At 41.7% G+C, this 27,019-nt stretch overlaps 1 protein-coding gene across 2 annotated transcripts in view; it reads right to left on the minus strand.

Annotated features, from left to right (window-relative positions):
* The window catches only part of kndc1 (kinase non-catalytic C-lobe domain containing 1), a 52,053-nt gene extending 25,555 nt beyond the window's left edge, over window positions 1–26,498 (minus strand). For both annotated transcript variants that reach the window (XM_085428834.1, XM_085428833.1), the window contains exons 1-12: window positions 26,059–26,498; window positions 20,601–20,799; window positions 13,870–13,928; window positions 10,521–10,667; window positions 9,267–9,384; window positions 9,036–9,172; window positions 6,902–7,531; window positions 6,082–6,196; window positions 5,801–5,872; window positions 5,575–5,636; window positions 5,308–5,466; window positions 39–116 (exon numbers count right to left, since the gene is read on the minus strand). In XM_085428834.1, the coding sequence (XP_085284960.1) occupies window positions 39–116; window positions 5,308–5,466; window positions 5,575–5,636; window positions 5,801–5,872; window positions 6,082–6,196; window positions 6,902–7,531; window positions 9,036–9,172; window positions 9,267–9,384; window positions 10,521–10,667; window positions 13,870–13,928; window positions 20,601–20,799; window positions 26,059–26,157 (1,875 nt within the window). In that variant the 5' untranslated portion in view covers window positions 26,158–26,498. The remainder of the gene's footprint in view (window positions 1–38; window positions 117–5,307; window positions 5,467–5,574; window positions 5,637–5,800; window positions 5,873–6,081; window positions 6,197–6,901; window positions 7,532–9,035; window positions 9,173–9,266; window positions 9,385–10,520; window positions 10,668–13,869; window positions 13,929–20,600; window positions 20,800–26,058) is intronic.
* Between the last annotated feature and the right edge of the window lie 521 nt (window positions 26,499–27,019).

Raw genomic sequence — 27,019 nt, forward strand, 5'->3', positions numbered from 1 at the left:
GCGGATGAGGATGGATGGATGGATGAAAAAAGGTTTACCGGGTGAACTCTGCTGATGAGGTTGTTCCAGACAGTCTCAGCATTTGTCCCCTGGCGTGATAAGTAGTCACAACAGCTCTGGAACAGATCCACATGAGAGTAAGTGTGATAGCAATACAAGGCACTTCATACACAGATATGGATAATGTCAGAACTAATTCTCTCCTGAAATAGCTCAAGGGTTAAAAACAAAACAAAAAAAAACCACGCAGCAACCCTTTAAAAAGGATTGACAGGGTAACAGTAACAGTAAATTATGGCATTTGTCACAGAGTTCTTTGTTGACATAATGACAAGGGAAAAAAGAGATTACTCTAAGCAATGATGCTTCTCTTTGAAGTTGTGATATCTGCACAGTGATAAACAAAATCAAAATGGGCTTTATTTATAGAAAACTTTGCAAACAAGAAAGTGTAATGCAAAGTCCATTTTATAATAAATTATTTAAAAAAGGTGTCATTAGAATACACAAATCAGTGATAGAATAGAAAGTCTATGCTGAATAAAAGTATTAAAAAATGGGCAGGGATTCTTTTTTAGTGTGAAACCCTAAATAATTATTGCACCATATATGGCTTTGATGCTCATGTTAGCATATCTTTATATTTATTTGGAAGGGACATTCCACATTGATTAACGCCAGCACTTAAATTCATCATGTACATTTTTAGCAAGCAATGTTTACCATGTTCACTTCATAGTTTAGTATTCTAACATAAGTTAGAAATAAATGTATGATAAATTGTAGATACATTTTTGCTTGTATTTGCTTTGTATTTGGTGCTTGACTAATTCTTTTAGCATTTTACATTAACATGTCATTAGTACTAAAAAGAGAGCTGAGTGTAAAAGCAAAGCTCTCAATTTACTGGTCGATCCACATCCCTACCCTCACCTATGATCATGAGCTGTGGGTAGTGACCGAAAGAACGAGATCACGGATACAAGCAGTGGAAATGAGCTTCCTCTGAAGGGTGGCTGACTTCTCCCATCTGGGAGAGGCTCAGAGTAGAGGCAAGGCAAGGCAAGGCAAGGCAAGTTTATTTGTATAGCACAATTCAACAACAAGATGATTCAAAGTGCTTTACAGAGACATTAGAAACAAGAACAAATAAAAAGCATGATTTAAAATTGAATAAAACAAGCAAATAAACTAACTAATTAACAAACAAACAAACAAACAAACAAACAAACAAACAAACAAACAAACAACAGTATATAAAATCAAAACAGATAAAATCAGAACAGTAGATAAAATCAGTAGTTAAATGTAAGTTTTGACATTTAAGCTTAAAGTGTGGATTTGGTGCTTTATTCAAATGCAGCTGAGAACAGGTGAGTCTTCAACCTGGATTTAAATAAACTGAGTGTTTCAGCTGATCTGAGGCTTTCTGGGAGTTTGTTCCAGATATAAGGAGCATAAAAGCTGAATGCAGCTTCTCCGTGTCTGGTTCTGACTCTGGGAACTGATAAAAGACCGGATCCAGATGACCTGAGGGATCTGGATGGTTCATACTGGGTCAGGAGGTCATTGATGTATTTTGGTCCTAAACCATTCAGAGCTTTATAGGCCAGCATCAGAACTTTAAAGTCTATCCTCTGACGGACAGGCAGCCAGTGTAAGGACCTCAGAGCTGGACTGATGTGGTCCACTTTTTTGGTCTTAGTGAGGACTCGAGCAGCAGAGTTCTGAATGAGCTGTAGTTGTCTGACTGATTTTTTAGGTAGACCTGTAAAGATGCTGTTACAGTAATCAAGCCTACTAAAGATGAATGCATGGACTAGTTTTTCCAGGTCCTGTTGAGACATCAGATCTTTTATCCTTGATATATTCTTGAGGTGATAGTAAGCTGACTTTGTTATTGTCTTAATGTGTTTTTCTAAGTTTAGGTCTGCATCCATCACTACACCCAAATTTCTCGCCTGGTTTGTGGTTTTTAGATGTATAGATTGAAGTTCTCTGGTGACCTGTAATCGTTTTTCTTTGGCGCCAAAGACTATTACCTCAGTTTTGTTTTTGTTTAGCTGGAGAAAATTGTGGCACAACCAGTCATTGATTTCCTCAATGCATTTACCAAGAGCCTGTACAGGGCCTCGGTCTCCTGGTGACATTGTGATATATATTTGTGTGTCATCTGCATAGCTGTGATAGTTTATTTTGTTGTTGTTTATAATCTGTGCCAGTGGGAGCATGTAGATGTTAAACAGAAGGGGTCCCAAGATGGAACCTTGGGGAACTCCACATGTGATACTTGTCTGCTCAGATGTGAAGTTACCTATTGATACAAAGTATTTCCTGTTTTCTACGTATGTTTTGAACCAGTTTAGTACAGTTCCTGAAAGACCTGTCCAGTTCTCCAGTCGTTTGAGTAATATGTTGTGGTCAACTGTATCAAATGCTGCACTGAGATCCAGTAAAACTAGGACTGACATTTTTCCACTGTCTGTATTCAGACATATGTCATTAAACACTTTGGTCAGAGCGGTTTCAGTGCTGTGGTTCTGTCTAAAACCTGACTGGAAGGCATCGTAGCAATTATTCTGTTTTAAGAAGTAACTGAGCTGTTGAGAAACTGCTTTTTCAATGATATTACTTAAAAACGGGAGATTTGAGATCGGCCTGTAGTTGTTCATTTGTGTCTTGTCAAGATTGTCCTTTTTCAGTATAGGTTTGATTACAGCAGTTTTTAGTGATTCTGGAAACACACCTGATAATAAAGAAAAGTTGACAATCTGTAACAGGTCTGACTCTAAAGTCTTTGAGACCTTTTTGAAAAAACTTGTTGGCAGGACATCTAAACAGGAAAGGAGCCAGTTGAGGTGGCTTGGGCATCTGACAAGGATGCTTCCTGGGCGGCTCCTGGGTGAGGTCTTCATGGGATGTCCCACCGGGTGGAGGACCCGGGGCAAACCCAGGACACGTTGGACAGATTATATCTCCCTGGGAACGCCTTGGTGTTTCCCCGGACAAGCTGTAGGAGGTGGCTGAGGCGAGGGAGGTCTGGGCTTCTCTGCTTAGGCTGCTGCCCTTGCTACCCGGCCACGGATAAGCAGAAGAAGATGAAAGGATGGATGGATAGTACTGAATGCATGGGGGCATACAGTATCAAATGGGTGTTGCAAATCAACTGCATTTATTAAACTGATTATAAATAAGTATGACCACTTCTGTAAAAGCAGAGGTTCTGTCAGTTTGCTGGTCTGAATCATTGTAATGTGTGATAGCAAAATGCCCTGGAGGAAAGCAGGGCTGAACTGCTTGACCCTTTTTTGTTTTTTTATTTTCATTACTGACACTTGATTGTCCAATCAAATATCAGATCTCTTAATGCAACCAGCCTTTCACTATAGATAGAACATGGCAGCACGGCTGAAAGTTTTTGCTGAAATTAGGTCAAGCAACAGGACAATGATGCCAGGAAAATCTAGAACAGAATAGCCGTAAAGGAAAATAACAAGGTGTTGCAATGGTGCAGTCAAAGTTGAGACCTCAACCTGATTGAAATGCTGTGGTGAATGAATGGCTTCAAACCTCAATAAAATCAACCCCTCTATAAAATAAAGCAGAAAGACAAGTGGGCCAAAATTCCTCCACAATGACATGAGAGTGTCATAATGTCATGGAGAATTGGATTAAAGGACTCAGGTGCGAGACTCCTTGCAGAATGACAGTGGATTTATTTACAGTGAAAAGGTGAGTTAACAGTTCGAGTCTATAATCCAAAAAGGGCAGTGCAGTGATACGGCGACCTCTCCTCACGGTGACAGTGCAGTAATAATCCACAACAACTCCTGGTGCCGGCTCCTCCTCCAATCCCTGAACCCCGGTTTAGTTCAACGTTCCAGCGTTGGTTGTGACTCAACCGCCCCGTTAAATAGGTCTGCGCTGGCAAGGTAATTCTGCACAGGTGCGATGATTCTAGCTCAGGACACTCCCCTCCGGTCAACTGCCGTTCCGTGCCACGGCTTCCGGAAGTACATGTTCCAGCAGAAAAACACATGCACAGGATGGAGAGGAGAACACGACACAGTACACACAAACACCACAACAAATTGGCAAGACGATCAGTGAGGACCGTCTAGCCATGACACATAAAGTCTTTTATGAAACAAAGACTCCAGGTTCTGATAAAGTTAGTTCTACAAGCTATTAAATCATTTGGTTTGGTAGTTTTTTACATACTGCTTCTGCAATTTATCTGTTGTATTTTACTAACTTTAAGTCCTGGTAAGGATCAGATCTTTTTTTTATTATGTCCTGATAAATAAAACATTAGAATTTAAAGATGGGATACATTGTTTTTTTTTTTTTACCATGACTTTATATCTGACCATAAAACTCAAAACCCGAAAAACCTGTTTAGCATGTTAACATATGCTAATTAGTACTGAAGCCACAGTTGCATAGTCTGACATTTTTTATTTGCTCATAAGTGGAAATATTCGATGTCCTAAGCTTTACAAAAACCTCCAAGTCTTCTAGAGACCACAGAGGCCAGAAATACGGAAAAAAATAATTTGTGCAACAGCAAAGGTCACGAGGAAACCATGATATCAATGGAATCAGGCTGCTGCTGTGGCTCTTTGCTATCAAAAATCAAAAAGTCTGTAGTATTGTTCTGAAATCTTCAGTAGTGCTCTTAAACTAACAACAGTAAAGACTCCCCGTGGCCTCTAAAATGGCACTGGGAATTCTGTACTGCATTTTAAATGCTTAAAAAAAGTCATTAATTCTATTCTATAAATATAAGCACCTACCTTTGTAAGATAACTCCGGGCTTCTGTTTAACATGCCAGCGTGTTTGTTCTAAATGTAAGTTTTACAACCCAATTTTCATTTGTAACAAAAACAAAAAAAAGCACAAATACTGAAATCAAATTGTCATGTTGTATTTTTACAATAACTTTCTGATGACAAAAATATCACTAGCTGGAGACATTCTTGTCAGAAATTCCAGGAATTCAAAAAGCACTGTGATAGTTCATTTGAAGCTAATGTGGTAAAAGACTGTGATGCCTTTGTATGTGTTCAAAGAAGAAAACAGAGTAACAGCCAGCTAGTGATAAAGGGTTTTCTTGTCTGGCAGTGTCAGGCATAGAGCCCCACAGATAATTTGCTTTGACAACCACATAAAGACTTTCATTAGAGAAAAACTAGCAACTCATAGTGTTAGATTAAGGTGACAATTCATGTTTTTTAAATAATAATAATAATAATAATAATAATAATAATAATAATAATAATAATAATAATAATGGGTTATGATACTTTTTTAGCCATGTCGATGGTAGGTCGCTCGATAGGCGTCCTCTTAGCCATCTCCAGGAGCAGTCTCTTTAATTTCCGAGGCATCGCCAGTTTTTGATTAGGTGATAAACTGAACTTGGCTGTGGCCCAGAGAATGGCAGCAACCCCATACACGCAAACCTGAGCAAAGACAGACGAGAACAAAAAGAAGCGGGTGGGGGTTAATTTGAAATAAATTATTTAAAATTTCGCTTTAAAAATTAATGAAAGCAGTTCTGACAGACCGACCTTCTCTGTTACAATTCCATGCTCTTGATATTCAGGAGCAAGATAAAATTCATCTCTAGATCCTGCAAAGGACACTTACAGTTAGTTCCTAAAGTCAACATATACTCATACACGTTGGATAAGAGTGCATTTTCAGTGAGTATTTTGAGAGTATACAACTAGAGATTGCAAATCCCTCCCCAAAAAACATGAAAAACACAACAGCAGATGACTAAGAAGTACCTACCTATGTTTTTAGGTTTCAAAAAAAGCACTTCTCCCTTGCAGCCCACATGCGCCGTGTCCAGGCATAAATAGGCTAACAGAAAAGAGAGAAATCAGCTGCACAGAAGAATTGTGAGCTAGAACCATGCAACGTAATTTGCATAATATTTCTAGTCAGTTTTTTTCTCTCCGCTTTGGAACTTTCTACCAGTCTATTGTAAGCGCTAGCTCTAAAATGAAGAGAAAACTGCTGTTGCAGGGATAGTTTCTTCCTGGTTTTGTGAACACAGTGGGTAAAATCACCTGGAAAGTCAATGTAGCTCTGCAGTGAGGTTAGGCAGGTGTAACACAGAGCCCACAGCTCATTAACTGTCAGCCTCCGTCCACAACGAGCAAGCAACTCTCTTAGAGAGATCCACTGGAAAGAAAACAAGAACAAACCAATCTTAAAAAGGGAATGTGTTACAGATTAAAGAGTTTCAGATGCTCCCTCAGAAGGCCTAATTAACTCTAACTGGAGCAATTCCAATCTATTTTTTAATGCTTCTATTGCTGCTGAGTACCTATGTGATTACTCTGTCACTTGACTCTAATTTTATGGTTTTGCGGGTGTGAAAAATGTGTGGGTGAGCTTTTCATCTGACTAAGCTGTTTCAAAGAGGATTAATTATTTGCAAAAATCTGAAATCAGGTAACAGTTTTACAATACTGTATCTCTCTCCACCTTTTTTTTTTTTAGAAGGTGCGAAGTACTCTGGACTTTTTTTATTCCCTAATAATCTTAGCAATCTCCTCCTTGGCTAGCTGCATGGTGAAAGCTCAACAATCTTAAATTATCATCATCGTCCACTCAAGCATTTTTCACCAAAGCTTTTCAGCCATCTTAACATGAGCAAAGATCCTGTACTGACATAGGTCATACAATGCAGTTAAAGACTATGAAATGAACCCAGCTCTTCCCTTCTTATTCCTCTAAAACTGCCAACTCAAAGCTTTTTTGAGAGGATACAAAAAAGTTGAGCCCACTTCAGCCTTCACCTGAGACCTCTGTTGTTTTTCTGCAAGCAAATATGTGATGTGAGCATAGAGCCATAAATTTAAAGGCTGTCTGGCAATGGCTAACCTCATCCTGAGATTCTTCATTCAGGAACAGCATGCTTTTGGTCATGTAGTTATTAGGAATGTATAGACTGTGGTTTAGTGAAGTCTGGTCTTCAGAAGAGTCCTGTTCCATGTTCAGGGAAGTACAGGACGAGGAATCCTGTACTTCCTGCACAAAGTCCTGTATGAAGTCCTGGGCGCACTCCTCACACTGACTTTCGTGGCACTCTTGAATATTGGTGTGTTCAGTCTCGGCAGCATCCTCAGTTTCTCTGGACATTTCCCAGCAGTCCTCACTGTTACAGTGTGGGTACGTCTCACAGGACTTTCCCCGGCTGAATCTCTGAAGTCTGTTACTCCACACAGACTTGCAGCTCAAGTGCTCGTCTGCTCCTATCTCAGTGAGGTCTGAAACCGGTATACTGATGTCTCCGTGACTTGGAGGGGAGAAGCAGGGGGGGTTGTTGGAGTCCGGGACAGAACAGGAGCGGTTAAGGGCCCCCCTCACTCTGTTCAGCCTCTGCTGCGCTCTCCTCCTCACTGGGGAGCTGTTGTGAGAACGGCAATCCATCTCATCTGTCAAGATCAAGCTGTCTCTTTCACTGCCCTCCATGTCCTCAGCCCAGAGAGTGGAATCCCAGCCCCCACACAGCTGCAGATCGAGAACATTATGATTGGTTTCAGCTGTTTTGAAGGCAAAAAATAAACTTAATTATCTAGATGGTAAAACAGAAACCATAGTTTAGATAGCTGAGCAAACTGAAATGGAAAGAACATAAATCTCAATTCTGCCCTTTTTCAACTCCATAGTTTTTTTTCTTGATATTGTTATGCTTTACAATTTTATATTGTATTCTGGAGTTTTGTGCCTAAGGTGACCATATGAAGATATTTTCTCTGACATCACACAGATCTATGGATACAAATATGGCCAAAGAGTTTGGAGCATCTGAAGCCCGAGCTTTTAGGGATTACTGATAGAAATTAGGTCCCTATGATTTGAAACTTTTGCCAAGCTTAATATGAGCATCAGTGCAAATATACAGCACTGCCCAAAGATCTTAAGCCACTCTACATTTCTTTATGTTTCTCTTTCAAGCAGTCAGACTTTCTTGTATTTTTAAGTTTTCTTGAGCAATAGTTATTCAGGCTTTCTGAAGGTCTGTCCTGCAGTCTGTCCTTAAAGAAATTTCAGGTAATTGGACAAGAGGAGGAAAAAAAAGAAAAGACAGAGCTAAAAAATGGCAGCAGATGAACACTATCTAAAAGTCATGTCCTTCAGAAACTGGAGCAAATCCAGCTAAGATCTGAGAGATACCCTTCAGATGATCAAGAAACTGTCAAGAAATCATTCTAAGCAAGGGAAACGAGGAGAAAATGCTGAGGTGTGCCAAATAATACAAGAACTGCACTGAGAATCTGTGGAAACAGGTTTTATGGAGAGATGAATTATTTTGGTTCAAATCATTGTCAATATGCACAGAGGAGGTCTGGAGAGAGGTACAACAGTGAATGTCATTTGTAAAACACGGTGGCGGCTTTGTCATGGACCACACCACCATTTTCGAAGTGGTGTGGGATCATCGTGACAGAGAACAGAATAAAAGTCAGCCAACATCCAAAGAAGAGCTCTGACTGTCCTTCATGAAGCCTGGAGAAATATTCCTGAAGATTACTTAAAGAAATTCCAAGAAAGCTGCCTAAGAGAGTTCAAGCTGTGTTGAAGAATAAAGGTGATCATACCAAATATTGACTTTCAAGCTCTTTATGATTGTACAAACTCTGGTAATCTAATAGGGGTATATATAGTAGAAGTTGTTTTTGAAATTCTAACAACAATGTAAATAAAATCTTGTAAAGCAAGTTGTATAGTAATATTCTACTCTTTGCAAACACAGTTAAATACTGTATATGATTCCTTTAAGGAATGTGTTAACATGTTGCTTAAATCTGCCAATAACTTTTCTGACATGATGTTGCATCACTAGCTCATTTAGCACACAGTCAGAAAATGAAATAAAACATATATTTCAATTATGAAACGGCTCTGAATAGGTACCAATAACATTCTGGAAAAGCTGTTTGCTGGCAGTACAGGTTTTTAAAATATTTCTTCCTCCAGCTGCTTGCTACATTTTTAAAAACTTGCTCCATACCTGCTGCCTGGACAGACCATTTGTTTTAACAGAACTGTCATGCTGATCTTTGGTGTTGTCATCTGAGCTCAGTCTTTTAAGAAGACATTTAGGTTTGGAATGCTGCCATCTCGCCTCCCAGGAGCTCTCCTGCCCATCTGTGGATGCCAAAAGAAAGAAAATAACAGCAGGAGAAATCACGGAAGAGACTAAGCGGCGATCTGTTTGAATACACGTGATGAACATGATAACCTTGAAAGTTTGAAACCGATTCAATGGAGAGCACGCGTCGTCCAACTGAGGAGAGTTTGCGGCATACAGCTGCAGAGGAGGTGCGGGACAGCCGTCCTTCAGCCAGAGACAGGATGTCCTGTGGGAGTGTTACACTTGCAGGTTTGCAACACATGAACAGACAACACATACATAGTACCGTGTGTATGTGCTACTTTTTCAAGTAGTTGTGAATAAATGTATTTCTCCTACATATTTTTTTCATACATCACATACATACACAGTGTTTCACTGCGTGGATATTCACTGGATTATTGGAATCTATGTTAGAGCTGTAGAGCATTTTTGGACTTTTTATCTGTTTATGCAGTTTTGTCTATATTTTCAGTGTTTAATCTCCCTTTTTTCTTTTTGAAATCTGTTGTTTATCTCTAGATTTGGACTTTTGCCTGGGTGTTTTGGCAACCCCTTCCAATTAGCTGTTTCTGGAGGGATGACTGCTCATAATCATTGACTAGTTGCTGGGTTTTTTTGCGATTTTGTTACCATGAGCTCTTCATGAGCCTTATTCTGTATGCTTATACGCAGACTTCTGAGAGGGTTCTCATAAAGTTGTAGTACATATTACAATCATATAACACCTTTTTCCACTTAGAATGAGCAATTTTACTTCTGTTTTTCTTTTTCATTGAGGTTTATCTTGTAAGAGGCTGACAGTGAAATGCAAAACTTGCAGTGACACATTATTTCCACTTGATGCTGCTCAAGAGCACGAACTGACTGGAGTAATATGGACTGTCAGTTTGTCTAATAGTTGAAAAGCAGACATGATTTAATACTACAATAATCACACAAAGTATCCATATATTTGTTCTGACTGTAAAGCAATAGTGATTCCGTGTTCTGCTGGGATGTACTGTTTGGCTTGATATATGTGAGGAAAGCATCGGTACAGGCTACACATTGCTATTGGCCAATCATTATCCATCGTATTAGATCATGAAGAGATATTGCTTTTCAGTTCTTTTCCTATTTGTTCAACACGACACATTTCATATTTAACCATATTTTCCTGTCTCACTACATGTCAAAAAGGCAAATCACCCAATTTTCCCATTTGTGTGAAAGTTATAATGATTTTAGTGTGATCCCAGGACAAAACGCCTTCTGAAGCGAGACCTCTAATTATTTCACAGCTGTCTCATGCAGTTTAAACCACGCAGCTTTCTATAAATCATTCTAACAGTAATAAAGAGTCAGCAGGTTTTTTTGTACCTGCAGGAGCGGCCGGTCCTCAGGCTTCTCCTCCTGCATCTGCTCCAGCAGCCTCTGGATTTCTTCTCCCAGATCTGCCTCCAGCTCTGGCTCGATGACAAAGTTCAGTGCGGCAGAAAGTGTAGAGCCCAGAGAATAAACATGGCCCTGTAGCCGGGGGCAGACAGGGAGACAACGCTGTCATTATCACGAAGCAGCTGCAGCTGTGAATTTACAGTACACACAGAGATCTGAATCCATGAATGAGTTTAGAAAAGCTCAAAATAACACTCTATCCCGTAACGACTTTATAGGCCATAATTGCTATGCATCGCTGCCATGTAGGCATATTTATGACGGAGCCTTTGTGTTGCTTTGCTTCGCTGACAGTGGATATTATGGTCAGCCCTGAGACAGCAGTGGATATGTACCAGGTGCTCCGGAGTTCATGACCCACACATAACTATCGCTCCCAACAGTTGAAGTGGGCTCGATCCATACTTATGTGGTAAACAAATGTGCAAGAAGAAGAAGTTCTTTAGAAAAACTGCAAAAAATTAGAACGCACAGTTTACTTTGAAATCCAGTTACATAAGTCTGCTGCAAATGTATTCATGCGGTGGTGAGAAAAGTCGCACCGCTCAGTGGCACAGTGCGACTTTCACATTTGAATTCTGCATTTCTACGGAGGAAGCAGAAAGCTTTAGAATTCAGTCGCATGAAAGGCATTTGTCTGTTTCCTAACAATAAAGTTTTTTCAGTGCTGTATCCATAATACAGCAGACATAGATGTACAGAGAAGTCTAAAAAGATGAATAGAGTGGTTACACAGCTGCACTCAGCCACAGCGAAAAAGGATACATAATGGAGATGAACATTTATTAAGCCCAGTGAGAGAAATGCAGACTTACTTTTAAAAGAATTGCAGCAGGAACAAAGATAAATGTGCAGAGGAGAGTACTCAGACATGTTTACACCTGGAGCTGCAAGCACCTTACAATGAAAAGTATGCAAATTCGTAGATAAAGAGGCTCGTGCTTAAACGCATTAGTCAGAAGAACAACTCGATCCAGTCTGTTTTAAGATTTAGACTGCTGAATGTTAAAGGGAAATTTGGGTTGAATTAAACTGTAAGCTTATTTTCATAGCTGTGGACACAGTTTGTGTTTGTCATGATGATACTGTGTACCAGCCAAGTGAATCACTGAGGTCTGGGATTATAGTCAGTTAAAAGAGGTCAGACCGTGTATCAGGCATGAGCTGTGAGGCTGATTCCTGCACTTCAGACTGACTCAAAGCAAAGAAGCATTTGCTAATCCACCCATCCAAAATGAATATAATGTAATCCGATACAACTCTTCTGTTATGGTGTACATAATATACTGCCATGTTCTTGCTGACACAGATGTAGGTGTTAATGTTTTAGCAGTGAGGTCACACTTAGTGGTGGTGTAGACTGAACTGCTTTATATTCAGGTGTCTCTGACATTTCGCACCACCCGTGAATGTAAATGGGGAGGAAAACAAATTAGAAACACCTCTCAGAATAATGTAGTCAAGTGTAATTCAGGGCAGGATTCGCAGCAGATCTCTTCAACTGCAGTGAAATTGACCGTGCGTATATGAGTAATCAAAAGTGGCAAAATGGTGTGTAACCTGCTATTTGGTTAAAAATCGCAGATAGCACACACGCATTTAAAATATTTAAAAAGGCTTTTCTCAAAGTGTGCCTGCCTGAAACGTAACTGTGATGAAATATCAACATACACAGTGATTAATAATAAATGATATTCATCTGGACAGTTTGCTCAATGGCACATTGTTAATCTGCACAGCGGCTACAAGGTGCAAAAACAAAAAAACCTCGACTATGGCTGGGAAGTCGGACTTTTTTCATAAAAGTGGTTTTGTTTACACCTGCCTAGATCACTGATAATTTACTCTGAACAATAACAATAATGTGCCAGTGTAGATTCTCAGCTGAAAGTATGTCAGGTATGCAAACCTGTGCATTGCATAATGAATCCACACTTTATATTCTGGTGTTAAATTTACAGCTGCACAAACTGTATGCATGACATTGCCAAAGACGTGAACATGTAATCAGTTGTTTTGTTTTAGTTCCTGCCAAACCATTTTTACACTCTTGAAATTTGTGCAAATAATCATTATTTAGGAACATCGCACACGTATTCAAGTTATTATGTATGTACTGTAACACAGTCATAATAAAATAACGCGCTATTTAGGATCACCATACATCATTCCCTATGTGCCTTTATGTTCTTAATGGAAATAATTACATTAAGAAACATAGTTATCACTTTGACATTCAGTTCAATCTACTGACCTAGAAAGAGCAGTCAAAGGTCAAATATAACATGACATCTAAAATTTTTATACAGTGCTTTTTACAGTGTTTCTTAACAGATTTGGTATGGTCTTTCCTCATGTTGTGCATTTTCCATTGTTATACCTCTCTGACCTGTCTTCCCCATGTGATGTTTGTGTAATTCATGTATGGTCGGAAGGGTAAGATGGCGCTGGTACGGCTGGCAGCCTTAACCCAATTTCCCTCGGGATGAATAAAGTATTATCAATCAATCAATTTTGGTCCATTTCACTTCAGTCTGTAAGAATCCTAGTTTAGTTGATTCCTAGTTTCCCCACAAAGTTTTATCAGAATTCATTCACAACCGTTCGAGCGATCGTGTGTACACACAGAATGCCATGCACGTAAATGCTACCAAAAACACAACCTTCTTGCCGTAAGTAACTACACATTAGTCTGTATGACTATTTGCAGAATATTTCTAAATAGCATATAATCAATAAAATGAATGTCACTGACTTGGCCAGAATCTATAGTGATTTCCACATCTCAGTCTCTATGTGATGTATCAAACCATGGATATAAATGGATTCAGTTTAAAGCTTCAGAGATGTAACGCACAGCTTTCACTTTGGAAATAAATGGTTTCATTTATTGAATTGTGTGCTCAAATGAATAACAGCTGTTTTAGAGCCGCCATAAACTGTGCATACTTGGAGGGGGGAATAAAGAGAAAAAAAAGGGCTAATTATTACAGACATACAGATAGAATTTATTGTGAAAATTATAAAAATATAAACTATTTTGGAATTAGGAAGTTCACAAATATAACTGTTTCACAGCTCGAGGTCACAGAGGTGGGCATATAACTGAATGGCTGCTGTCTTGCATGGAGTTTAAGGTGAGAGCAGAGAACAAACAACACTCTCCTCTCTTTCAGCAACATCACCACTGTGTGCTGTATTGAGAAACTCCCAGGGGTGAATGACTGCACTGTCCCTTTGACCACATCGAGTAAGAAGATTCAGCATTTCTCACCTCAAACGTGCTGCCCGTGTTGTCAAACTCAGGCGGCACGAAGGAGCCTTCTGGATCGTCTGCAGGTTGAAAGCATACCAATTAACTGCACCATTAAGCATGCAAACATCATCATTTCATCAAAGTGGGGAACAAACAGGCCATTTGATGTAAACACTCAGACGTACAGTCATGTCAGTTCTGTACTGTAACCTACTTGCTAAGCATATCCCATAATGAGATGCAAATCAGAGAAATATGCACCCAGCATGCTAAACCACAACGGTCCAGTGGGCTAGTGCAGACGCTTCCCTTCATTTGCCTAATGCGTGTGTCAGAGATAATCCCAGGCAAACAAGACATGAGCAATCTGCTGATCAGAGCAGGGAAGCAGGCACAGAGGAGCAGCTCTGCATTCTTCACTTTGTCCTCCTGAAATAGGTTGACGCTTAGACTGGACATCCAGATGCACGAAAACATCACTACGAATGTAACATCCACTCCCTCGAGTGAGCTCAGGAAAAGACGGAAAAGGCAGAAGGGGAATAAAGTGGGTCAGGACAATTTGGGGGCTTGTCTGCTAGAGCTAGGCTATCTCTTCCTGGTGTTCAGAGGTCAGTGTGAATTTCTGTGCTTTTCTCCCCTTTCACCTCCTTTTCTATCACCTCTTTCAACTCATCCTTTTTTTTAAAGTTATGTTTAACTTCACCTGATTTTTTGTTCTCAAGCCTTGACTCACCTGTATGCTTTCTTCTTCTCCCCTCATCTTGCCTTTCCTTCTCTCTCCTCTCCCGTGTCTTCCTTACTCTATTTCCAATCTCCTCTCCAGACCTCTTAAACTTTTTGACTCCTCTCCTCTTTTGTTCTTTCACTCACTCATCTTTTCCCGCCATCTTCCTTCCTTTTGCTTTCATCATTCCCCTCCTTGTCTTTCCTTCTCTCTACTCTCTGCTTGTTTTTCTTTCCCCATCTTTTTTCATTTTACTCCTTCCGTTTCTTTTAAATTGCTCTTTCCTCACCTCTCTTTTTGTCACTCCTTTTCTCATACTTTGCTTTTTCATCTCCCCTTGTCTTTCATCTCCTGCACCTACCCATTTTCATCTCCTCTTTCTCTCTTCCTTTGTTCCATATCATCCTCCCTCTTCTCTCCCCTCCTCATGTCTTTTCTTTAATTTCTTCATCCTTTATCCCCTTTTCTAATAATTATTTTGGAATTTCAACAATATGTCACCAACATCAGTCCCTCCCTTACCTTGTTAGCATTCTCTCTTCCTTTGACATTTTGATCCAACCTCTCACGACCGTTCATTTCCACAAACCCTGCCTACCCCACTCTCCTTTTAGTTCCTTCTACTCTTCCTTCTAGTTTTCTTTCTTTCTCTCTCTCACTGTATTTTGTTTATATATATATATATATATATATATATATATATATATATATATATATATATATATATATATATATATATATATATATATATATATATATATATATATAAAAACACCCAGCACGCCCCTGCGGGCGGTTTATCCTTCAAGCTCGGGTCCTCTACCAGAGGCCTGGGAGCTTGAGGGTCCTGCGCAGTATCTTAGCTGTTCCCAGGACTGCGCTCTTCTGGACAGAGATCTCCGATGTTATTCCCGGGATCTGCTGGAGCCACTCGCCTAGCTTGGGAGTCACCGCACCTAGTGCTCCGATTACCACGGGGACCACCGTTACCTTCACCCTCCACATCCTCTCGAGCTCTTCTCTGAGCCCTTGGTATTTCTCCAGCTTCTCGTGTTCCTTCTTCCTGATATTGCTGTCATTCGGAACCGCTACATCGATCACTACGGCCGTCTGCTTCTGTTTGTCTACCACCACTATGTCCGGTTGGTTAGCCACCACCATTTTGTCCGTCTGTATCTGGAAGTCCCACAGGATCTTAGCTCGGTCATTCTCCACCACCCTTGGGGGCATCTCCCATTTTGACCTCGGGACTTCCAGGTTATACTCGGCACAGATGTTCCTGTACACTATGCCGGCCACTTGGTTATGGCGTTCCATGTATGCCTTGCCTGCTAGCATCTTGCACCCTGCTGTTATGTGCTGGATTGTCTCTGGGGCATCTTTACACAGCCTGCACCTGGGGTCTTGCCTGGTGTGATAGACCCCAGCCTCTATGGATCTTGTACTCAGAGCTTGTTCTTGTGCTGCCATGATTAGTGCCTCTGTGCTGTCTTTCAGTCCAGCTTTGTCCAGCCACTGGTAGGATTTCTGGATATCAGCCACCTCCTCTATCTGCCGGTGGTACATACCGTGCAGGGGCCTGTCCTTCCATGATGGTTCCTCGTCTCCCTCCTCTTTCTTGGGTTTCTGCTGCCTGAGGTATTCACTGAGCACTCGGTCAGTTGGGGCCATCTTCCCAATGTATTCTTGGATGTTCCTTGTCTCATCCTGGACTGTGGTGCTGACACTCACCAGTCCCCGGCCCCCTTCCTTCCGCTTAGCGTACAGCCTCAGGGTGCTGGACTTGGGGTGAAACCCTCCATGCATGGTAAGGAGCTTTCTTGTCTTTATGTCAGTGGCTTCTATCTCCTCCTTTGGCCAGCCTATTACCCCAGCAGGGTACCTGATCACGGGTAGGGCGTACGTGTTGATGGCCCGGATCTTGTTCTTACCATTCAGCTGACTCCTCAGGACTTGCCTGACCCTCTGCAGGTACTTGGTGGTTGCAGCCTTTCTAGCGGCCTCTTCATGGTTCCCATTTGCCTGCGGGATCCCCAGGTATTTGTAACTGTCCTCTATGTCTGCAATGTTGCCTTCTGGTAGTTCAATCCCCTCAGTTCTGACTACCTTCCCTCTCTTTGTTACCATCCGACTACACTTCTCCAGTCCGAACGACATTCCAATGTCATTGCTGTATAGCCTGGTAGTGTGGATCAGTGAATCGATGTCTCGTTCACTCTTGGCATACAGCTTGATGTCATCCATGTACAGGAGGTGGCTGACAACTGCTCCGTTCCGTAGTCGGTATCCGTAGCCAGTCTTGTTAATGATCTCACTGAGGGGGTTCAGGCCTATGCAGAACAGCAGTGGGGACAGAGCATCTCCTTGGTAGATCCCGCACTTGATGGTGACTTGTGCTATGGGCTTGGAGTTGGCCTCTAGTGTTGTACGCCACATCCCCATTGAGTTCCTGATGAAGGCTCTTAGGGTCCCATTGATCTTGTACAATTCTAGGCATTCCAGTATCCAGCTGTGGGGCATTGAGTCATAGGCCTTCTTGTAATCAATCCAGGCAGTGCACAGGTCGGTCAGTCTGGTCTTGCAGTCTCGGCTGATTGTTCTGTCTACCAGTAGCTGGTGTTTTGCGCCTCTGGTATTCTTGCCAATTCCTTTCTGTGTCCCGCTCATGTATTGACCCATGTGCCTGTTCATCTTAGCCGATATGATGCCTGACAGGAGCTTCCATGTAGTACTGAGGCAGGTTATTGGTCGGTAGTTGGAGGGGACCGGTCCCTTCTTGGGGTCCTTGGGGATCAGGACCGTCCGACCTTCGGTTAGCCATTCCGGGTGTCTCTCGTTAACTAGCAACTGGTTCATTTGTGCTGCCAGACGCTCGTGGAGTGCAGTCAGCTTCTTCAGCCAGTAGGCGTGAACCATGTCGGGCCCTGGTGCTGTCCAACTCTTCATACTGGAGACCCTTTCTTGGATATCTGCCACTGTGATGGTTACTGGACCCTGTTCAGGGAGGTCGCTGTGGTCTGCCCTCAGATCCTCTAGCCACTGAGCATTGCCGTTATGGGTTGCATCCTTCTCCCATATGCTCTTCCAGTATTGCTCCGTCTCCAGCCTTGGTGGTGCTGTTCTCTTATTGTTCCCTTGCCACTGAGAGGACACCTTTGCTGGTTCTGTGGAGAACAGCTGGTTTATTCTCCTGCCTTCTATCTCTCTGGTGTACCTCCTCAAGCGGCTGGCCAAGGCTGTGAGTCTTTGCTTGGCAGTTTCCAAGGCCTCAGGTATGGACAGCTTGCTGTATTTCTTATGCACCTTCTTTGTCGCACCTTGCTGCAACTCCGTTAGTTGGCTAACCTCCCTCCGTGCTACTTTGATCTTGCCCTCTAGCCTCCTTCTCCATGGAGGGTACTGCCCCTTGTCGCTGTTCAACTTGTAGCCAAGCATCTCACTGATCACTGCTGCCGTATTGTAGATCAGCTTGTTAGTGTCGGTAATCGTGGTTGTAGGTATTGCCCGTAGTGCTGCATTAACATCATCTAGCAGACCTTCTGAGGGTACTTCACGTAATCTTGGTAACCGGCTACGGGGGATCCAGGTTTCAAGCTTGGCCATGATCCTATTTTTCAGGTCAGTTCCTCTCGCACTCAACGATCCTTCTCCTATCGCACTTGGGGCTATGTACCCAATCTCGGGTGGGGGTGATGATATCGCCCCCCTGACCTGGCGTCCTGACTCCTCCTTGCCGTAGCATTTGTGTTGTACCTCGTCAATCTCTAGCTGTGAGAGCAGTCCCTTCTTTCGAATGTTGGAACACTGAGCTACTAGTTGTTTCGCCGTCATTGTGGATGTTGGGTATCGAAGAATCCATAGGTCCCTCATCCTATTCATGTAGCCCCTTCCGCCGGGGTTACTTGCGTAGTAGCATTCCAACAACGCCCTGTTTTCGTCTCTTGCCCACCGATGCCTTCTTGTTCCAGTAGCCCACTTTTCGTCAGGGTGCCCTGGTTCCTCAACACCTGACGCGGACCTTGTTGATCCGGGCGACGTCCGAGCCGGCATGCCTTCATATTTATCTGTCTCGCTCATGTCTGCGGTAGGCTTGCTTAGCATAGGGGGTCTAGCCTTAGGACCCTTACTGGATACAGACGCCCCAGGCAGGAATTAGAACTTGAAAAATCAGGGAAAAAAAAAAAAAAAAAAAAAAAGGAATTGAACTTGCGATCCTCTGTTCCAAAGGCGTGTAGTCTAACCACTACGCTATCCAGCTCCATATATATATATATATATATATATCAAAAAAGCTCAATCTTCAATCAAACATGAAAGATAAAAGGGCAGACAGGAACAAAAAAAAAGAAAAAAGAAAAAAGGACAAGACATGTAAACTCTTTGTAGTCAGGACATATTGTAACACAGTGAAATGGGCAATGAAGGCGAGTAACAAAAAAAAAAAAAAAAAGACAGCCGTTGTCAGTGACGCAGTTGCCTCCAGGGTGATGGTGGGAGCTTGGTGAGTCATGTATGCCTACAGCATTTTAACACAACAGGTAGCATGAGCCAAGCAATACCAGAGATTCATCACGCTTTCCAAATGTGCTGATCGTATTTCCCACAGCGCACAGCCGGCACCGTTTCATCACAAACTGAACAGCTTGCGATGTGAAACCTTGTGGGAAAAATCGCGGCTTTTGTTGGTCATCGCTGTATAAAAAAACCATTAGAGCACATTTTGTTAGCGTGTCTCTGCTCTGGCGATGCAAACGCTGCCAAAACACCCACCATGACATCCAATTACCTTCCTGATATTACCGCAATAGTAAATCATCTGAAATAAACAGCATTAAAGTGTCGCTGCAACTGTTGTTCCCACTGAGACCCGTCATCAAAGCCCCTCAAGGTCACTCTGTGATACAGCGTTAGAGCCCGTTTGTTTGTGTGTGTGGGCATGGGATTGACCAATACACCATGTGTCTGCTTGAAATTGCACTGCGATCTGACAAACAGTTCAATTAAAAGGAATCAATAGGGAGCCGTGCAGCAAGGAAAGCTGGGAATGCGGTGCACTGATGAACGATATAGATGAACTCTATTCAGTAGAACTAACGCAAGAAGGGTAATGTGAGCACTGCAGTTTCTTTCTCTTCTCGCAGTGTGAATCATAGCCAACGGACTGAACACAATCCAATAAAGCATGGCAACAAACGAGACTGCGAAGAATTTCAGCTGACAGAGTAATCAAGACATCACTTCAAAGCGTCTCTATTACTGACTGAAGAGATGCGTGGAAATTAAAAATGGATGCAACCACTTTAACGGATGCCACGGCGGCTGTGAAGTGTTTGCGAGTGTGAGCGGGCCGAGTGCTGCTAGGCTATCCACGCTGTTACCACAACAACAATCCCCCTGGCAACCCTGTTGATCTAATCAATGCTTATCAATTTCTGACGGAGTATGTGCACGCTGCAGTGCAAGCGCTCATATATGTGATGAGATGCAAAGGAGACAAGAAGAATAGAAGAGGTGAGGCTTAATAGTTGCTCACAGAGTATTTTCATTTAATGTCACTGGGCCTTGCAGCCCTGTGATGGGGTAAAAGATGTTGTCTGTGCAAATCAGGGCAGACCTGCCGACCTCGGCAAAGCGCGACGCATCCAGTGAGACACTAACAGAGTATTTTCAGGCAGAAATTTGCAAATTGAAAGTGATACAGATCAGGGCAACAAATCACTAAAGGGGGGAAAAAGGCGCCTGTTCTCTGTATGTCAGAAAAAAAAGCTCGAGCTGCAATTTAGGCACAATCTGTAGCTCTGATCTGATCTGCTATATTCAAAGTATAAAACTGATTTCTCCCTTTAGCATGTGTGAGCTTCAGCACTCAGCTTTACTAACAAGTGACAAGTAAAATTCTATATATATGAAAAATGCCCTGAAAATAGTCAGAAACAATAACAACTGCCTGTAATTAGCATATACAAAGGTGGTTAATGTCTAAAAAAGGAACACAGGACACAAGCCTGAGCTATAGACTCACCACTGAGCTGCTCCATGAAGCAAACATTCCCATGGGCGTTGAAGGCCAAAGTGTCTGGTGTTATGCACAGTGTGTGGAAGAGGTGGGAGGGTCTGATGCTCTGCAGGGCCAGAACACACTCTGCACACACTGCCCACACCTCCTCCTCAGACAGACAACTGTCCTGCAAAGAAAGGATGTCTGCCAGAGAAACATTTTCCTGTGGACAAAGCACAAATACACACAACTGTGGGTATGTACACTAAATAAGATCCACAGTTGAAGCCTGATTTGTTTATATGTAGTTAAGGTTAGGGATAAGGGCTTGCCTTTAGAATTTCTTCAACAATGAACACTTTGAAGGAACACTATTTGCTCCAATGCTCCCATTTAATACAGTGTGTGTGAAGGCAAATATTAATAAAGAGCTCTTTGCCCTTTTTTTATTTAACATTTGGTCGCATTTCCTATTAGCTTGTAGCTTGGGACACAAGAAGGCAAAACGCAACAGCTATCTTCAATAACGGGCACCGAACCCGCATAGACAGAAAAAAACTGAGCTTCCAAGTCAGTCCTGGCGATCCACATTAATGCACATCCATGCAGTTATAATTTAATGATTCAACTAGTTTAAGAAGGGTTTTCACATCTTCCTTTTCCCCTCATGAGCACCTAAATGCACCATCAAACAGCCTCTTGCTCTCAACTGCATTTCAGTCAGCCAACTCATGTGAAACGGCTTTATTAAAATGTAAATAGAGAGCGTGCAAAGTAGACGTTAAAAGCTCTGACCTCATTACTTCCTGCTGAACAGAGGGGACGGCAGAGACTGAAGTTCTACCTAATCCCTTGAGGACCTTGATCCAACAGGTTGATGCTGGAGTGAAAGTGACTCATGTGCATCATAGCACAGCGGCCATGTGGAGGCAACAGCAGCAGAGGAAGCATTACAGTTCAAATGAAAAGTGTTATTGCAAAAGGTAAAAGGTGTTGGACAGCATGGATACAACTTACAGTACAGCAGAGACAGATTTGGTTTTGTTTTATGGTCTCTGCAAAATGCAAATCAACACACTGCTGCAAAAATTTGAACTTTTTGCTCTGAGTGATTCTGGCTTCATAGAGAAGGGTACATTTGTAGATGAAGCTACAAATGATGGATGTTGCAGTCTCTTTTGAAGCTTTCTGTCATCTTAATATCAAATAACTAAAATTATTGGGGGGAAAAAAACGCCAACATGCACACAATCTCTTGCAAACAATTTGGAGACAGTGGGACGGAAAACCTCTCTTTTAACAGGAAGAACCAGGCACGGGGAGGGGAAGCCATCTGCTGCAACTGGTTGGGGGTGAATGGTGGAAGAAGCATGCAAAAGGAGACAGCATAAAAGATGCAATATACCAGATATTTCGATAATGCATGGCATTTATAGGACCAATGTGTATGGTAATTTTTAAACTGGTGTATAAAAAATATGGTTCTGTATTAGTATTTAGTTTCTCAGTGGTTGTGCACAACACTTCCTAAGGATATTATGATATATTAACTGATCCATCGATCGATTAATGTAAGTAACACATAAAGATTATGTTTGCTTTTGCATCTAAATCTTATTTAATTCATGACAGATGATTTTTGGAACATGAAATATGGTGCAAATGATAGTTATTTTAAAAAAAAACATTTTGTTTAAAGGTTTGGAAAGAAAGTCTAAGGAGCTTGGAAAGCAAAGCGTCTGGACTTCTTTAAGTTGCTTGAAGACATTTCACCTCTCATCTGAGAAGCTTCTTTTATTTATTTAAATTTTTACTTTTTAATTATTTTACCTGCATTTTTTAATCACTCTTATATTTAAATGTTCATTTGCTATTTTATCTAGGGATTGAGAGTAACGTAGTTTCTATTCTCTGTATGTCCTGTACATGTGGCAGAATTGACAATAAAGGTGACTTTGACTTTGACTTTGACTTCTTCAGTTCTAGGGTCAAATGGTGGAGAGTCCCAGATTTAAGCCCATGTAGCCAGTGTATCAGAAAAACTCAGGAGAGTCTTCTCCAAGCACGACATCCCAGTATATTTCAGACCCAGCAACACACTCAGACAGAAACGGGTTCATCCCAAAGACAAAACTCCTAAACAGAAACTTAACGATGTGGTGTATGCTGTACAGTGCAGCGAGGAATGCCCAGACCTCCACATTGGAGAGACCAAACAGCCACTTCAAAAAAGTATGGCATAACATAGAAGAGCCACCTCCATGGGACAAGACTCGGTGGTCCATCTGCATCTAAAAGACAAATGACCTGGATGACTAATAAGCTTCACAGACGTTTGGAAAGAAAGGAGACTCATAAAGCAGCCATTTATTATTTTATTTTCTTTCACAATGTTTGGCTTTGTATAGCAGAGACATGGCAGGTTTTGAAATTCAACCCCTTGTCATTCTTTTATGGTCTCTATTGTACTTTCTGTACACATTAGTCTTTAATTTATTATACTGTATACCTTGACGAGTGTGTTTTATAGAAATGGAACCCTAGACTTAAAACCAATCAAAATTTAAATAAAATTGGACTATATTAGGAGCCACATTAATTTGATTCACAGGTCCAGCTTGTCGGCTGGTGATTCGTGCTGTTATTTTAAAGATTACTTTGACATCATTAGGACATACAGAGCATATGCAACTCTTCATAATGGATCATGGCTGGCTTCCAAACTTTGATGTTACCTTATACATCTTAAACTCAGATTCAATGTGAACTTTCCCACCTCAACAGGTCCTTCATGTAGGTAAGAGTGATGCATTAACATTAAGGAGCAATAACCAAAACATGATGTTGAATTGAAAAGTAGCTTTTAAGCCAGAATGACACATTTCCTGTTGGTACTGTAGGTACCAGTCTTCTTACCATTTAGCTGACATCTTGTGAGGCATTGTTTTCTGTTAGTTTAAGCATTTAAAGGATTACTTTTAAAAAGTTTGCTGACTTTACCCCAGTAATAAAGATTTTTAAAAAGGGTTTCCTGTTGCAGATGTCTCTGAGAAATTCAGTTTGATTCTTTGAGTGTCCGGTCTCTGTCTCAGGATGTATCTGCAGGAGCCTGGCACAGCTTGTTAGCCACAAAAATGCTTCCAGGCTTGACTTCACCGTCACAAACGTTGACTACATTTGACTTTGACTGTAATAAAAACGGACACTCATTGTAATAATTACAATATAAGTCTCATTTTTATGAGGAACTAAATCTTTGCCACGTAAACATGTTCAGTGTTTATATGCCCCTACGGGTCTTTACTTGGAAACTGACTCATGCCTTGATTAACACTGAAAAAGATAACTCAAACTTACAAATGACTGTAACTAAGACGCTACATAATCTAAAGTTGAAGGCTTTACAAGATATGTTTGCCTTCATTCATTCATTCATTAGCGCTAACAGCTGAAAATATCTGGTATGGTAAATGGCCTGTATTTGTATAGCGCTTTTCTAGTCCCTAAGGACCCCAAAGCGCTTTACACAACCTGTCATCCACACACTGGTGATGGCAAGCTACAATGTAGCCACAGCCACCCTGGGGCGCACTGACAGAGGCGAGGCTGCCGGACACTGGCGCCACCGGGCCCTCTGACCACCACCAGTAGGCAACGGGTGAAGTGTCTTGCCCAAGGACACAACGACCGAGACTGTCCAAGCCGGGGCTCGAACCGGCAACCTTCCGATTACAAGGCGAACTCCCAACTCTTGAGCCACGATCGCCCCATATAATATAGCATCCTGCACGCTTAATTCCATGGAGTGAATCTACAGACCTGTAGCAACACACTGCATCGTCTGTGTTCCACTGGCCCCATTTACCCCAGCAGACGCAGTGATCTCACAGATTCCATGAAGCATTAAGCATAATGCTGCGGTCTGATTATTACAGGAACTTCTCTACAGTTTGCAAGTGGACACAAAAGCTGGCCTTAACTCAGGCAGAAGAGTGGAAGTGGAGAACGAGTGCGTGTGTGTGCGTGGAGGCGGTGTCATAAAGAAGTGATTGTCACACTATATCTAGCACTTTACCAACCATGGACGATTTTTTTTCTTCTTTCATGACAGTATTTATATCACAGCAGCTTCATTTTTCTCTAACTCCGAAGGTCTTAACGCTTCTGTTCTCTGATAATCTACAGCTCTGCTCTCACTGACAATCACTGCTTTATCTTTGATTGCACAAGAAGGGCCTATCTGTTTTGATTTACGACTGTCTTGTAGGTGCAGCAGAGTTGCAACAGATTGCGAACAAAGCATACTGATGTGATCGAGTGGGGTAGAGCCAAATAGGGCAGAAAAGTCCCACTTCAAGCAGCAGCAGCAGCAGCAGCCGCCCCATAAATAGACAGTTTCCCTTGAGAACAGTGCAGGGGAACGTTAGTTTCTCTCACCCCCCTCAAGTTAAATGTGCTGTCCTATATAAGTTTGCCTCTGAGTTTCAAGGTTCTGGTGAGGCTCTTGGTGTGGTGCATGTCTTTGCACTGCAGTAATGGGAGGAAAGGCAAAAGAGAGGGCTTGTTCTCCTGTATTATGGTGTAAAGATGCACACAGAGGGAGAGGAGGACAATTTTCAATTCTGGCACTTGAAGAAGTGCTCATAACAGCAACAAACAAAATCCTCAGAACATGGTATTCCTTCATCATGCATCATTTGAAACTCTGTTTAAAAAACAAATAAAATACAAAAAGATTATTCAATTTAACAAAGAAACACTAAAGACTGCTGATGGTTTAAATTTGGAACCCTATTTTATTTTACACATAAGGTGGGCATCCCCTATCATTCCCAATGGGAACTCTTTGGAAGCACTCTTTAGGAAGGCTGTCTTGTACCATTATATAAAGTATTGAGAATTTGGTTTAATGTGAATTTCCAAAAGTTGTTTTTTATCTTCCACACCATAGAGCAGAGAGATTACCTTAAACAGATATGTCAGATATGCAACATAACCCAGTGTGTCCGAAAAAGAAAAAAAAAAGTCAACAAGTATATTAAATTCCGTCCACAACACCAAACCCTTCTCCACCCATTCTCTTCCAGATGTATTTTCTGCTACCCTGGCAGGAAATGGGTTACTCTAAATATACTAGACTGTTTTGCAGATAAAACCTGAAACCTTTTAAGTCTAGGTATTAAAATTATTTCTGGAGAACATTTTGACTTTTACTCGCATTTAAACAGTGAGCAAGTCGATTCCGATCCCTTGTTTGTCTTAAATCATCGTAAATGTTAAGGCCCTAAGAACGTTTCTCTGGCTGACTTTAACCACTAAGAGGATTAAGAATTTCAACCAGCAGCTTTCTAGGAAACACAAAAAGAGGCTGTTTCATATCATTTGGATGCTCCAAGCAATCGACACCGGTATCTTTTTAAAACAAACAAACGCCAATGTTTAGTTATAACTTCTTCCTTTTAAAAACCCCGCTCCCTCTCACCTCATCCTCCAGCAGTGGAGGCAGATGCTCAAGATCGTATTCTCTGTCTTCGGCTTTTCTTAAGTACGCGTCCGCCGCATCACTCCCGGAAGTCTCCATTGCACCAACTTTGATTCCCTCAAGTAGTAAAGCGAATTTCGGAGCACACCGCAACGTTTCCAGTCGACACAGATGGCATGTCTGAGCTCTCGGGGTACGCTGGGCACCACTGGTGGGGGTTCAAATGCTCGCTGCAGTCCAGCAGTCAGTCGGTGGTCACTGCAGGACAATCCTGACCAGAAACGACGCCGAATAATCGATGCTTCCTCAGCGACCGTCCACAGCAGAGTGATGCTGCTGGAGGTGTTTAAGGCTATCGGTAACGCCACAAAAATCAGGCTACACACACTGAAGGCGGTCATGAGCTGCGGATCTCTGAATCCTCCCTTTTCCCAGTGCTGGCAGAGCGGAGAGTACTGCTGCCTGCATGCTACAGTTGGCTTCACGCCTCCGTTCACAGTGCAGCTTGAGTGACTCATATTCATCACTTAGTCCTTATTATCTCTTCTAATTCCAATGATCTGGCTTTGTACGAACTAGTGTGTACTAGACTTATTTATTCCACCATACTGGCTACATACTCATTTCTTAATTGAATATGAACTATGCCCTCAATAAATTCTCTAAAGTCCTGTCAGTCTGCAAAGCTGATATTTATTATTATACCATCATAATGTGTTTAGGAACTTAGGAAGGTTTAGATTACTTTTTTTTCTTCCGTGAGAGTGATTGGATCAAAAATGTGTAATATTCTTCACATTCTTCTGGTTTTTGTACCTATAGGAATATCTGAAATGATCTCTTAGTTTCATTCAAAAGTAAGAAGGCGACATTCTCAGCAGCATTTCTTCTTTGTATTAATTGCTACTTTGATTGAGAAATGAACAGGGCTTCTCATCTGTCTTTGCCCAAAAGTCACTTT

This window comes from Rhamphochromis longiceps, linkage group LG13, assembly GCF_057381845.1.
Source record: "Rhamphochromis longiceps isolate RC_006_pf linkage group LG13, R_longiceps_female_GT1.1, whole genome shotgun sequence".
NCBI classification, from domain to species: domain Eukaryota; kingdom Metazoa; phylum Chordata; class Actinopteri; order Cichliformes; family Cichlidae; genus Rhamphochromis; species Rhamphochromis longiceps.